The sequence below is a fragment of the Phodopus roborovskii genome, unplaced genomic scaffold (genome assembly GCF_943737965.1).
Source record: "Phodopus roborovskii unplaced genomic scaffold, PHOROB, whole genome shotgun sequence".
Taxonomy (NCBI): Eukaryota; Metazoa; Chordata; class Mammalia; order Rodentia; family Cricetidae; genus Phodopus; species Phodopus roborovskii.
Window position 1 is genome coordinate 8,881,364 of NW_026126480.1, and position 14,367 is coordinate 8,895,730.

The 14,367-nt window shown below is 45.9% G+C and overlaps 1 protein-coding gene across 1 annotated transcript in view; it reads left to right on the forward strand.

Moving 5' to 3' along the window:
* The window catches only part of Tenm4 (teneurin transmembrane protein 4), a 701,768-nt gene that overhangs the window by 649,025 nt on the left and 38,376 nt on the right, over positions 1 to 14,367 (forward strand). The window contains exons 23-25 of the mRNA XM_051192264.1: positions 25 to 274; positions 2,544 to 2,564; positions 10,826 to 11,058. Of these exons, the coding sequence (XP_051048221.1) occupies positions 25 to 274; positions 2,544 to 2,564; positions 10,826 to 11,058 (504 nt within the window). The remainder of the gene's footprint in view (positions 1 to 24; positions 275 to 2,543; positions 2,565 to 10,825; positions 11,059 to 14,367) is intronic.

Genomic DNA, 14,367 nt, shown 5'->3' on the forward strand with positions numbered 1-14,367 from the left:
ACTGACTTCCTCTCCTTGTCCCAGGCATCCTGCACAAAGGGAATGGAGAGAACCAGTTCGTGTCTCAGCAGCCACCAGTCATCGGCAGCATCATGGGCAATGGGCGCAGGAGGAGCATCTCCTGCCCCAGCTGCAATGGTCTTGCTGATGGCAACAAGCTCCTGGCCCCTGTGGCCCTCACCTGTGGCTCTGATGGGAGTCTCTATGTGGGAGACTTCAACTACATCCGCAGGATCTTCCCCTCTGGAAATGTCACCAACATCCTGGAGATGAGGTATGTAAGGGGGTGCCTTCCCCATGATTCCTGGTAATGTCCCTTGCCATCATGAGGCCCAGCAGCCTTACCCATGGGGACCTGAGAAGTAGACCCATGGGGGCCTGAGAAGTAGAGCAGTACAGAGCCACACCTGCCAGACAATAGGACTTTTCACTTCCCAGCTCCATCAGGTGCTGCCTCTCCTGTGCTCTGAGATGAAGACTCGGTGAGTTGTCCTTCACATCCAGATGGTGTGGAAGGTTGCTGACATCTGAAAATTAATCCCTTTGGAGCCACTGTACCTTCTTTCTGCACTTAACTGATAGAATTGGTTACCAGAGTCCTCTTGTAACAACAAAGGATGCATGCCAAGCAAATGTCACATTTGGTCCTGTTCCTTAGTGTCCCTCAGCAGTTACCTCTGTCTGGCCAGGGCTGAGGTGAAGTGAGGCCTGAGGCTGATGCAGGCTGTACCGCTCTGCTCTCTAGATACAGCAGAGCCTCCCAGAGAGAGACTTTCGGTCCTGACCATGAGTGATGGAGCACTGCAACCCTCCATCCAGCTGGAGAACAGCTCGACTTCGCATTTCTCCCCTATGATGTCTTTCTGTCAGCTCAGCTGCTGCACATGAATCTACTGATATTTTAAATTACCATATGAGGTCCCACAGACCCTGCAGTTAGTGCCTTACCAGCCACTCAGGCTGCAGCCTGGAGTAACTTCCCGTCCTACAACCTCAGCTTGGCAGCAACTGAGATATGTAGGATTAAACTAAGTCTTTATTGCTCTATTTACCAACAAAGACTTGGAAGGCAGATGTGGGTGTGAAAACCCGCTAGCTCAGAGCAACCACCTAACTTTCTTTTGGGCCAGAGACCCAGCATGAGACAAGTCTCTCTACCAAACCAAGCTGTACCAAGCCATCTCTCTACCAAGCCGTAAAACTCCAAGTCCCCACTCTATTCTTTCCTGCTCTCTCTAATTAGCTAATTCCAGGCAACTAGTTGCTAGCTCCAACCCCTGAATGAAGGTTGATTTTATTTAATTAATGCAAATGTTTACTCAGGGTTCATTGTGTGATCGAAAACCCACACCACCCATGAACCAGGTCTCTTTAGAACCAAAGCCCTACAACAGGGTTGGCTCTATAGAGAAACTGCACTTCAAAAACAAGGGAGCCCACTCTCATTTTCAAAAGAAAACTGCAGGGAGTTCTTTTACAGCTATCCTGAAGCAAAAAAAAAAAAAAAAAAAAAAAAAAAAGCCACCTGCCTGTATCCTGGTTTGGAACCACATGAGCATAGCCTAACTTGAGATGGAAAGGGCATCCTCCAAAGTGTATGGAAGGGCAGTTGGGCTCCTACTGTTCTCCAGTGTGGCTGTTCTGTAAAGTATTATCAACATTTGTCAAATAAGGCAAAGCAAACTCGGGGATTTAAAGTCTGTGTTCAAAGCTCAGTATCTAGAATGGTAAACCCAAACCTAAAAGAGCACTACGCAGCTCTGCCCTACCAAAGAGTCCTCACCCGGTACAGCTGGAGTGGTTCCATCTTGTCAAGTTACTCTCTGCTGAGTGAACATCATCTATACCTCACATGTAAAAGGCGACCTCCCATTTTCACATCCTCCAAATAAGATATCCTATTTTCCCTCCCTCCTTCCCTTCCTCCTCTCCTCCCTCCAACCACTGTTGAGGATCATGCAAGACACGAGAGGGGAAAGACGGAAAAGGTGAAATTAGGAAAGAAAACTCAGTATATTGTCATCTTAGCATCTTCCTCCAGTCTTTTCCTCGGCCTTTTTCTCTGTGTCGCGTCCTACCTAATTACACGCATTCTCCAATCCCAAGCCATATTTTGAGTAGGCTCTTAGTAGGCTCCCCATGTTTTGAAACTTTCATTGGAAAGCATGCATGTAGAGACCTGGAGCAGCAAGCCTGTGTTTCTCTGGGTGTATATCTGTCCAGGGAAGAGAATCAGCTACCCCCATCTCTTCTGAGCCCCTGCCAAGGCAGCACACTGTATCAGGCCTGTCCCCTTCCCAAAGTCAGCAGTATGGTGCAGGCAGAGTTGTGCCTCATCTGTGATGTGAAGTTGCTTGTAAGTGAACTCACTGACAAGGAGTATCCAATATAAAATGTATCAGTGTCATGGCTGCTAAGTCTTTATTTATTACAGTGTTGTACAGTACCATTGCTGTCAAGTTTTCAGCTGCTAATAATGCGTCTAACCCTGCTGCTAACACCTCGTTCTTTCTTCTATTCCCTGCTCTCCTGTCTTCTGTCAGAAATAAAGATTTCAGACATAGGTAAGCCAACCAGTGGAGAATTCCCTGCCTCTCCCCTGCCTTGTTGCATGCTGTATGGTAAGCTACACTTGTCAATTTCAGATGGCTCAATGGCAAAGGAACCCTATGTAGTTAGAAGCTGATAGGAGATAATCAGTTGCAACCAGAACACCCCACTATTGGTGGTAGGGTTCGTGGCAAAGATCTGAACTCCTTCTATTTGTGGCAAAGTGGGGCACTTGTTCTGTAATCTACAGATGTGACATGGGGAAGAATTTGAGAGCCACAGCCTGGTTAATCCTTAGAATAGCACATCCTCTAGACTGTTAAGTGAGTTTAACAACCATGATGGGTAGGGCCAAGATCATGGATGTGAAGAATATGAAAACAGTCTTGTTCTAGACCTTGAAGTCAGAGCACTTAGAATGCCAGGGTCTTCCAGACAGGACATCACAGTGACTTCATGCAGATAACTGTCCTCACACAGAACTGTGTCGGTGTGTAGATCTGAAAATTGACCATGAGCAGATAGAGCTGTTTTGCATAGCTGTAGGGGAGACTCTTGGGTAGCTACATAAGATTTAGATCAACCTGGGATAGTCCCAGGTTGGGATAAAAGAAGACTCACTGGGAGAGTGATGAGACAGACAAAGCCTGAACTACCTGTCATTATTGAATTTATCTCTATATGATGGTATGTCAATAGGAATGTGTGTAGTTGGTAGATTATTTTAAGTAATAAGTCCCATGTGTAGAGTATTTCCTGCATAGTAGAGAGTTAGACAATTCACATGGATGCCATCTTATGTCTGAAGCACCTTGTGAGGTAGATATCTGTGGTTACAGCCAGTTTACAGACAAGGCTGGTGAAGCTTCCCAGTGATCTGACCCTGAAATAACCGCTTCATCTCTCATTATTTTTATCTTACAGTTATTAAAAATTATTGTAAAGAATAAAAAAGGATCTCTACAAACTATTCAGTATTCTTAGGCACAGAGAGAAGTTCCAGGAATTACTATGGAAAAATGTTATTAGTGGTTTTAATAACTATAACAGTCTCTATACACTGGTTTTGTAATTAGCATATTATAGCTTAGCATAATTATGATAATCATGATGATAAGATGCCTCCATCTTTCCCCAAGAAGGAAATTAGTCCTCTTACAATCAAAGGCACATAGAAGAAGATAAATTCAGTAGAAATTGGGACCAAAAGTAAAAACAAAGAACAGCAGTGGTCAAACCTTAAACTCTAAGCCACGGCAGCCAAAGTAATCATAGGAACACAACTGATTTCCTGGTTTGCACTGTCTCCAGTGGGGGGAAATGCCCCTTCCAATGCAGAAACAGTCTTTGTTCACACTGAAGCCTATGTTCAGGAGCTTTGTATGGGTGATACTGAACTGTTCATTGATCTGTCCTCTCAATTTCTGTACTGCAGAGGTGTATTTCATGACTACCTTAGGGTAAACCCTGCCATTCAACATTGAATCATTCAGTCCATGGTGACATCTGCCTGGGACATGGCTGTGGTACTGGCAGACACAGCTTGGATGTCTTGTGCTATGTGGCATTGGCTGACCAGCCAGCTTTTCTGGTTTCCATCCACATCACTGATCAGTTGAAAAAGTCCTGATTGTCTCTGTGTGTGGGTGTGGATATGCGTGGGTGTGTGTACTTCTGATGTTCGGTGTTCTTTTCTTTTTTAATGTGCATCAGTATTTTGCCTATACATATGTCTGTGTGAGAGTGTTGGATCCTGGAGTTACTGACAGTTGTGAGCTGCCATGTGGGTGCTGGGAATTGAACCTGGCTCCTCTGAAAGAGCAGTCAGTGCTCTTAACTGCTGAGCCATCTCTCCAACCCCTTCAGTGATCTTTTGATACAGCCATAGTATGGGATAGAAACCCTGTCTTCTAGGTGAGAAAAATCTGTCTCTAAAGTAAATCACAATGGAAAAGGGGACTCATCTATTGACAGCCACTTTCCTAAGAGAATAAGTCTCGGCCTCCAGCTCGGCTTTTACTGGTATCTGGATATTAGCAAATCCTTTCCTCTGAGCCTCACAGTTCCCTCTACTGAATACTGGATTAAAGAAGTTCTAGTTTATCTTCATCTGTTAGCTCCTTCAGTTTCTTCCAGTAACAGCATTTGGTTCCAGGGGAACCCTGGCCTGTGTATGTATACCCCAGGATAGGCTTCCCTCTGTCTTTGACTCTTTTAATCTCATGCCACCCACTATCCTGGCCATTCCCAGTAGCCATAGTCCCTTCAGCATCTGCTACTATGGATCTGTTCAGGAAACAAGCACCCTTATCTGTTGCATGTTTTTCCCCCAGGGTCAAGGAGGACTGTTGGAAGCCTGTTCTTAGAAGTATGCATGAAAATAATCTCCCTCAAACCAAGCTGTACATTTTATACTAACTCAAAGACGCCCCTAACTGTCATGGAAAATAGATTAACAGGACAACAGTGTATCAAGACTACATAGCTTTCCTATTACACACCAACATAAATATTCTAGAGATTTCTCAGGGTCATCAGATTTGCTTAAAAGCTGCCATTTGGGGCTGAGGACATACCTTAGACAATAGAGTACTTGGTTAGTATTCTTGAAGCCCTCAGTTCAATCCCCAGCACCACATAAACTGAGCATGGTCATCCAGCACTTGGGAGACAGATGTAGGACCAGAAGTTTAAGATCATCCGTGGCTACACAGTAGGTTGTAGATCCCTTGGAATATTTGACCCTATCTTAAAAAATATAAAAGCCACCATTTTTAAACCATCTCTGTTTTTATTGGAACAGACACTATATGCAGAGGTTTATATTCATTCTCTGTGTGTGTTGTTTTTTTTTTCTTCCAATAATCCTTGAAGAGGATGCAATTGTCCCCATTTCTCAGGTGTAAATACAGAGACTCAGAGTAGCAAAGCAGTCCACCCAAGCAAATGTAAAGAGTGGATAGAGAAGTTGGTGTTTGAACCTTGGCCTATCTGGCTCCAGAACTCAGGTCAGTCTGTTGGTGGGAAAAAATGAAGTAGTTCCTGTCAGGGCTGTATCCAAAGTGGTTAATAAGGCTCCCTTGCTCAAAGGAGATGGATCTTACTCTGGGACCAAAGGAGGTTTCTCCCTCAGAAGTAGGGAGAAGGCTATCTTTTGTCCCAGTCTCTTCCAAGAATTTCCCTACTTCTCTCCAGAGTGGGGGAGGTGACCAGGAACGCTGCCATAGCCAATGTTACATTCCCAGATCAAGAAAACTTAAGACTTTGGCGTTCCCTGTAGCAAGCTGTGGAGCAGGACTGTGACCCAGCTCTGTGCCTGGCCCTGCTCAGGGTCCTGGACATAAGAATTAGATGTGGAGCCTGAAAATGCTCCCTGTCCCCAGACCTGGGCCTGGCGCCTACACTATCAACCATCCTCCTCCACATGCTTTCCAGGCTGGTGTGGTTTACAGCAGATCTCAAGGCCTTTTACAATCGGCACTGGTGTGCTCAGGAACTGTCAGAAATACCATGTTCTGCATTATGGAACTGAGATCTGCATTTTGGTAACATCTTCAAGTTCTTCCTTAGCACACTGAAGTTTGAGAAGCTCTGTTTGGTTCCCAAGTCTGGCTGTGCCTAGGACCTGCCTGAAGAGACCTTATAGGCAGAGCCCTGCCCCTTTGGTTACTTTTCTTCAGGCCACTTCTTCTGATTTCCAGGTGATTCTGTTATACAGAACTATCAATCCAAGATCACTAGCAATGGGTGCTTCCTGTGAATACTACAGCAACAAGGCTAAATTCATTCAACTAGTCGTCAGTCATTCATTCACACATAAATTCAGCAGAACAATTCCTCTGAATTTGTACAGTGGGAATCGTTATAGAATTTGAAATCAGTCCCTATCCTAGAAGAGTTCAGTAGTGGTTTCTATGTATGGGTTTTTGCCTGTATACGTGTATCAAATGCGTGTAGTACCCTAGGAGGCCAGGGAGAGCACTGGATCCAATAGGACTGGAGTTACAGATGGTTGAGAGCCACCATATGGGTGCTTGGAATTGAACTCGGGTCCTCTGGAAGATCAGCTAATGTCCTTAACTGCTGAACCACTTCTCCAGTCCCAAGTTCATGGTCTCATTGAGGAGACAGGCAACTCAGCAGAGAAGAACCCGTGAAAGTGCTACAGGCACTAGAAGCAAGATCTGCCCTCGCTCTGGTGGAAACATGAGGATGTGGTGTGCTACAACAGAAAAGTGGGGGCCCAGGGATGGTAGGAGGGGGGAGGAGTGATCGGCTGAATCCCCTGACTTGAGCAAGCCCTGGGGCTTCCTTCCATCACATGCTTTCAAGGATTGCATGGCTTGCAGCAGATCCTCAGGCCTTGAGGGTGCAGTGCCGACATGCTTGGGAACTGTGGCAGCTATGTGGTGTATAGAAAGAGCAGACTGTGAAGCTGAGCAGATGTAGATTGAAATTCACTCAGCAGTTTGTGCTCCTAGTCATGTACTTCATCTCTGTCCATCTCAGGTGTCTAGGATGTAAGAAGACAGTCCCTACACCATGTGATAGTTATAGGGGAAAGAGGCCATGTGTATCAAGTATAGACACAGAGACTAGGACAGAATCCTCATCCTTCAGGGTCAAATGCACTCCAATCCATGGGATCAGCTCCCTGGCTCTGTTCCATAGGCTGCTGGGGCTGCAGCCTGGGGGAGGACCCAGTGGGAACCATAGGCACAATGTAGCTGCCAGTGCTGGCTGGCATGAGGAAGAAATGTGGAGCTAGGGAGGTAGTGCTGCTGGCAGAGTGCTTGCACAAAGCCCTGGGTTTTATCCCCAGCACCAAAGAAAGCCAAGCTTGGTGATACATACCTGTAATCCCAGCACTCGGGAGGCAGAGGCAGTATCCTCGGCTACATGTGAGTTTGATGTTCAGCCAGGGATAAATGAGCCCCTCTCTCACAACAAACATCGTGTGTGTGTGTGTGTGTGTGTGTGTGTGTGTGTGTGTGTGTGATCTCTGTGTGTGTGTGTGTGTGTATGTTTGTTGTCTGTGTGTCTGCATGTCTCTGTGTGTGTATCTGTGTGTGTATGTATGTATTTATATATGTATGTCTCTAAAGGCAGAACAGGTCTGACCATTGGACAGCTGAAGGAGACAACTATTTCATTGACTTGCCCCAGTTAAACCTTCACCTTCTCCATTCAGAGCAAGCATTTGCCTTCCATTCTCATCACTGGATAAGCTAAAAGATACAGCCATAAGTTGTGTAGGATCTGTAACAATCCTACCAAGGCTACCCTCTCCTGGAATTCACCCATTTGAGAAGCTCCACACAAGTGACATTCTCCAGGCCAGTGCACAGTGATGTGAACTGGAAACTCAGGGGCTAACCTAAGTGGACAGGGCCTCCACCATCCTCCCTTGGGGTCCTCTTTCTGCCAAGGGAGATAGCACCAGTTTATCGTGAGTGATGCACACAGAAATGAAATCACCCCCCTGCCTCCTGGCTGTCATGGGAGTCCGGGATGCTCCAGCACGACAGAGAGGGATCTAAGGTCACTGTGTTTTATTAAGCCAGAATCAGGGTTATCTGGGAAGATTAATTCTGTGCCACCTTCAAAGTTCCAGGGGATATCTCAAGATAAACAGGATGTCTGTGCTATTACCACCAACTCCATGAGAAGTAAAAGGAAAGCTAAGTTATTTCAATGCAAATACCACCTAAATGAACTGAAAACGGACATGTCATCTACTTAAGACAAGCTGCTCCGAAGGGCTGGGAGGCTGCAAGTTGAGCACTAAAAATGCAGAAGTGAATAAAAATCTGACCATATCTCTCGAAATACTGATAGGTGGTGTGAAAGACATATAAATAGCCATGGCCTTGTATTTTGTGAGAGACATAAGCTAGTATGAATCCTAGGGCACAAGAAAAAATGTCCAGGGATGTTTGTCAGAAAAGCTCCCAAAGTGGGCACCTGGAGAATTAGCGGCAACGGGGAGGAACAGGGCAGAGGAGTAGATGAGCAGGGGCAAATTCACTGAGGGGCCTGGTGCGGGAGATATCTGTGAGGAAGGTCTGAGGTGCATCTGTCTTGGAAGATCTGTGCTTCCTCTGGAAGACAGAGGAGTCATGCAAGATGAAACATGGTAACAACCTGATGGGGTTTGGGTCAGATCAAAAAAAAAAAAAAAAAAAAAAAAAAAGGTTTGAAGAAGACCTGGGCAGGAAGAGGGTCCTGTTCTTGTTCACAAAGAAGCAATGGGCTAGCAGCATGGGGCTGGAGAGAAAACGCCACTGGAGAAAAGCATGTCATATTAGTGGAGCACACACAACACACACGATACACAACACACACACAGTAACCAAGCTTCACATATGATAATCAACAGCATGTAAAATAAAAAGGGTTTCCATAGGACCTGGATTAATCTCTGCTCTTGATAAATGTACAATATTGAGATATAGTTTGAGGGACCGGTAAATGATCAGACCACACAAAAGAGTTGAAAGCTGACATCACAGTGAGCTCCCAGTGGTGAGCCCAGAACCCATGAGCTTTATAGACTTGGCAAAGCTGTAATCAGTACCACTGAGTAATAGGATCTAGGCATCTCCAAAGGCAAGTGCAAACACCATCACTCAGCAGGCATAATTGCTGAGTATGTGCTATGCATCACTCTACATGTTTGACACTGTGGTTTCATGTGAATGTTCCCAATTTATAAGCAAGCACTAACACTCCCATCTTCTAGCTGAAGGAAGCTAGAGGTTCAGGGACCACATGACACACCCAACTTTTCAGAGCCTGCCTTGGAAGGTAGACTGATCTGGTTTCATATTCTGGACACTTTCCCCAGCCTCTGGCTAGAGTGCCCTCATGGTCTGGCTTCTGCATGGTCTGGCTTCATTCCTATTACCAAAGCCCAGTTTTTGTGACTTTCTTCCAGAAACTGACCCCATCAGCACCACCCCTGCAGTTCCTTTTTCCTGGAGTTGATGCAGATTAGAAACCAATCCTGTATGTCATTTATGCCTGCCTGCAGGAGGGAGACACCTGGGGACAACAGGAAATGGGTGGACACTGACTGGCAGGAGGCAGGTCTAGCCAGTGTCTTATCTGTCAGTCTCAGGATGGAACTGGAAGCTGCTGTAAAAACCTTAGAGAGAAAGGCTTGTTTTAAATCTTGGGTTGTTGTCTAAAGCCTCCATGTTCCTTTCTTGAATTAGCCCATCTCTTGTGAAAATCTTCATTAGTAATCTTTTTAAGGAAGCATGCACTAGACTAGAGGGATGGCTTGGTAGTAAGAATACCTGCTGCTCTTCCCAGAAGACCCAGGTTCAAGTTCTAGCTCCCACATGGCAGCACATAGCCATTTTTAAGTCTAGTTCCAGGGGATCTTCTGCCATTTTCTGGCTTCTGTAGGCATTGCACACACATGGTTTACATAAATACATGTAGACAAAACACAAATATACATAAAGAAAAAATAAAGAAAGCATGTGTTTATCATTTGACATAGCAAAAAGCCTGGTGGAGGGGCGTGTATGTATGTGTGTGTATATATATATATATATATGTATGTATGTATGTATGTATGTATGTATATATGTATGTATGTATATGTGTGTGTGAGGGCACATATATGTTAAGGTAGGCATCAGATATGTGTACATGAATGTAGAAACCAAAGGATAACCTTGGGTAATGTTTCTCAGGCACCATATAACTTTTTTCCCTTTTTTGAGTCAGTCTCTCAGTGGCCTAAAGCTCAGCAAGGAGTGTGGGCTAGCTGGCCAGTGAGACCCAGAATTTTCCTATCTCTGCCTCCACCTCCTGAACTCTGATTACAAAGACACTCTGCCTCCACCTCCTGAACTCTGATTACAAAGACATGTCCACACAGTTGGCAAAAAAAAAAAAAAAAAAAAAAAAAAAAAAAAATCATGGGTTCTGGGTATTGAACTCAAAACAAGCGCTTTACTGACTGAGCCATGTCCCCAGGCCAGGCCTTAGTAATTGAAAGGGGAGGGATCATCAGGCCAAGCTCTCAGGTGCTCCACAGTAAAGATAGCACCCTCATAAGAGCATTTTGCTTTGAGTCAAATGGGTTGGGGATTCATGCTGTATTTCCCCATCCATGTACTAAGCAGGCCCAACCCTTCTTAGTTTCTGAGGTCACATGAGACCTGGCCCATTTAGGGTGCGTGGCCATAGTCGTATTGTACATCTCTAGTTATGTGATGGTGAAAAGAAAAGAGCTCACCTAGTCCTGCCTCTCTTGCAGTCACAGCCCAGCACACAAATACTACCTGGCTACAGACCCCATGAGCGGGGCCGTCTTCCTGTCTGACACCAACAGCCGGCGGGTCTTCAAGGTCAAGTCCACCACAGTGGTGAAGGACCTGGTTAAGAACTCTGAGGTGGTGGCGGGGACTGGTGACCAGTGCCTCCCCTTTGATGATACTCGCTGTGGAGATGGTGGGAAAGCCACAGAAGCCACACTCACTAATCCCAGAGGTAAGGCCTTGCACTTAAAACAATAGCATTTGTTTGATATTGAAAATATATATTTCAATTGTGTGTGTGTGTGTGTGTGTGTGTATTATAGGCAATCATCATCAAGAGGTCTTAAAGACAGAGTATACAGAGGAACTGTGATTATTCCGCCTGCCAGAAACCACCCTAGTTAACAATACCTGTCTTTGCTAATCTTTTTCTCTGAATGTTTGTGCACATTAGTCACAGCAGTCAAACAAGCTGAAACCAGACCAAGTGCATTCTTTAGGAAGCTGCTTTTATCTAAATGACACAGCAGGACTTCTCCATGACAGTAAATAGTCTCCTAGCTCCTCATTTTTAACAGCCAAGTGGGATTCTAACAAACCAATGCCCCATCCCTTGCAGGCTTTCTCTCAGTTATTGCTACACAAAGACATTGTCCTGTGTCTTCCTTGCATATAGGGTAGACTTGAAGAGTTAAGTCTCTAATTTTCCACTCATCAAGCATTTACCAAGTACATGGAGCTTCGTAATGCATAGCAAAGCTCACGGTGGTGGAATAAAGGAATCTTGGATGGGAAGCACTCTGAGAGGAGCAAGGAGACACATGCCCTGAGATGTAAGAAAGAAGAGCTATGTCTGGGACTCTAAGCTAAGAGACCTGTAGGCCTAGAGACTGAGGAGGCCTGACAGAAGAGACGCCATCACTGCCAACTGGCATCCTTCAGTGGAGCTTTTACTGTGTTGCAAGTGCTATAGCCAGGGACTTCCAGCCTCTGACCCTCAGGTCCTACTCAGTAAAATGAGCATTCCATCTGTGACTGCCTCCTAAGACTGTTAAGGAGTCAAAGTTGATATATTTCACATACTGTCCTGTAAAACTGTTAGAAATGATTATATCATTAAGGAACACCAGATTTCAAGGTCTGGTTTCAAATCAAAGCAGTAGGCTCCAGAAAAATCGTTTGTCCAAATCCAGGCTTTGTCATCCAGTAACTGTGTGAGAGGTTGGGCAAGTTGCTTAACCTCTCTGAATCTCATTTTCCTCCTCTATGTCTCTATGTTACAAGGCTACACACACCACACAGTCATAATCCCACTTAAATGTCAGGAATGTAAATGTCTAGTGCAGACATGTAGGTACACAGTAAACATAGCATCAGAGGAGATCCCCATTACTATCATTATAGTGTATTATATAGTCATGTAGCATGGCAAAGCGCCATGGCAGGCTGTCTGTCTAACTAATGGAATGGTCAGGTGGTAACTGCAGGGGAAGTATTGTGTCATCAATGGTTAACCTCCCTGGTGGTTATGACTCCTTAGGAACGAGTGAGCAGTAGAGAGCCAGCACAGGCTGCTCTGCGATTTTTCTCTGCTACTAGAAGGCTCTCAAAAGAGGCTTCTCCCCTTTCGAACCTCAGTTTCCCAATTTGTAAATAAGCAGGTTAGGCCAAATGATCCCCAAGGCCCCTGTCAGCCACAACATCCTACTGTCTTCAAATTAAAACAGTTTCTTGCTGAGAGAGTTTTCTTCTCTCCTGGCATTTCTCCATTGTTCTGAATGCCTGTGGTCCCCTCCCTCACCCACACAGATGGAGTGGCAGTACCGTTGCCCAAAAGCCTGTAATTAACCCAGATAGAAATGACAAGGGTGCTGCAATATGCAGTCACTTTGCAGCAGGGAGGAGAAAAGATGTCCATCTATTTAGCACAACAAAAGGAGAAAAAATGAAGTAATTAATCAGGGGACAGATCACTTCTATTAGCCTGCGCAGCCAACTTTGTAAACAAGAAACCCAATTGTTCATGGAGCGCTCATCAGTCCTGGCAGATGGAAGGGAGAGACAGGGCATAGCCAGGCAGACAGGCAGACTCATGTCCTGCTGCTTAAGGAAGAAAATTAATTGACATTCTAGGCAGGACCACAGCAAAGGCTCCCAGCCCTGAAGCTGCCTGCACATCGGTGTGACACCCTCTTCCAGCTTTCCAGCCCTTAAAAAAGGGACAGAATGAGTGTTCTGGTGTGACCATCACTCAGATCCGTGGAGGCCTTAACCCATCCTGCTGGCCTGGAAGAATCACAAGGACCTGAGAACCCACCCAGGCCTTGGAAGCCACAGAGCATTGGGACCTAAGAATTCCAAGTCAGCTGTGCACCCCCCACCCCTGTGTGTGTGTGTGTGTGTGTGTGTGTGTGTGTGTCTATGTGTCTGTGTGTGTCTGTGTCTGTGTGGCTGTGCATGTCTGTGTGTCTATGTGTGTGTCTGTGTATGTGTGTGTGTGAGTGTGTGTGTGTGAGTGTGTGTGGTTCATGCAAGTGTACACACACATCAGGAGTACACAATTGTGTGTATGGAGGACAGAGACCAGAGGTGTCAATTTACCTTATTGGGTTTTGGGGGAGGGGTGGTTAGTTTTGGGGTTTGTTTTGTTTTGGGGCAATTGCTTTTTTTGAGACAGGACTTCTCATTGACCCAGAATTCAGTGAGCCCCAGGAATCTACCTGTCACCTCCCCAGTGTCAGAACTGTAGAGTGTTCCCACACATAGCTTCTTTTTTGTGGGTCCTGGGACTAGAACCTAGGTCCTCACTCTATCAATTGAGGTCTTTCCCTGGCCTCTCTAGTCAGAAGGTGTCATCCCATACAGCAACGAGAAGACCAAGAGTTAGTAGTGAAGTCACACAACCAGGAGCCCTCCCCCATGCCTCCCTCCTCTAACCCTCCTTCCACTGACTGGACAGAAGGAAACAGAGTTTATAAGGTAACCAGATTACCCTTTATGTCACCACCTCCCTCCCAGAACTGTCATTTTCCATGTTGTGCCACGTGGTTCCGACTCAGTCCTGTGCTTCCATTTCAAATCCTGCCACCCCTCACTGTGTACATGGGTGACAGATGCCACCCAGAACCTTTGAACACATACACCAGCCCCAGTCCCCGACATCTCCTGAGTGGTGTTGCTGGATGTGAGGTCAAACAAAAGCTCCCCCAGGTGACTCTGAAATGAGTGCCTGGCCTGGAGGAACGACCTCCTGAGTGGCCTTCTGGCTGTGTTGTACCACTGTCACCCCAGGTGCCCTTCAGAAATGCAAGCAGCCACCTGAGGGTGCCATGGGCTCCTTATAAGTTCTCAGGCCCGAGACAGAAATGTGGGCTGCAAACAGCCATTTGACTTAACAAGTAAGACAGCAGATGCCAAGCAGTCCAGTGACTTGGTCGCAGAGGCCTGGAGAAGGGTGACTGGGTGAAAGAGCCTAGCAGGTGAGAGGGAAGATCCTGAATGATCAGCCGGGCCCTAGTCTTCAGTATGCCTTCCTCAGACC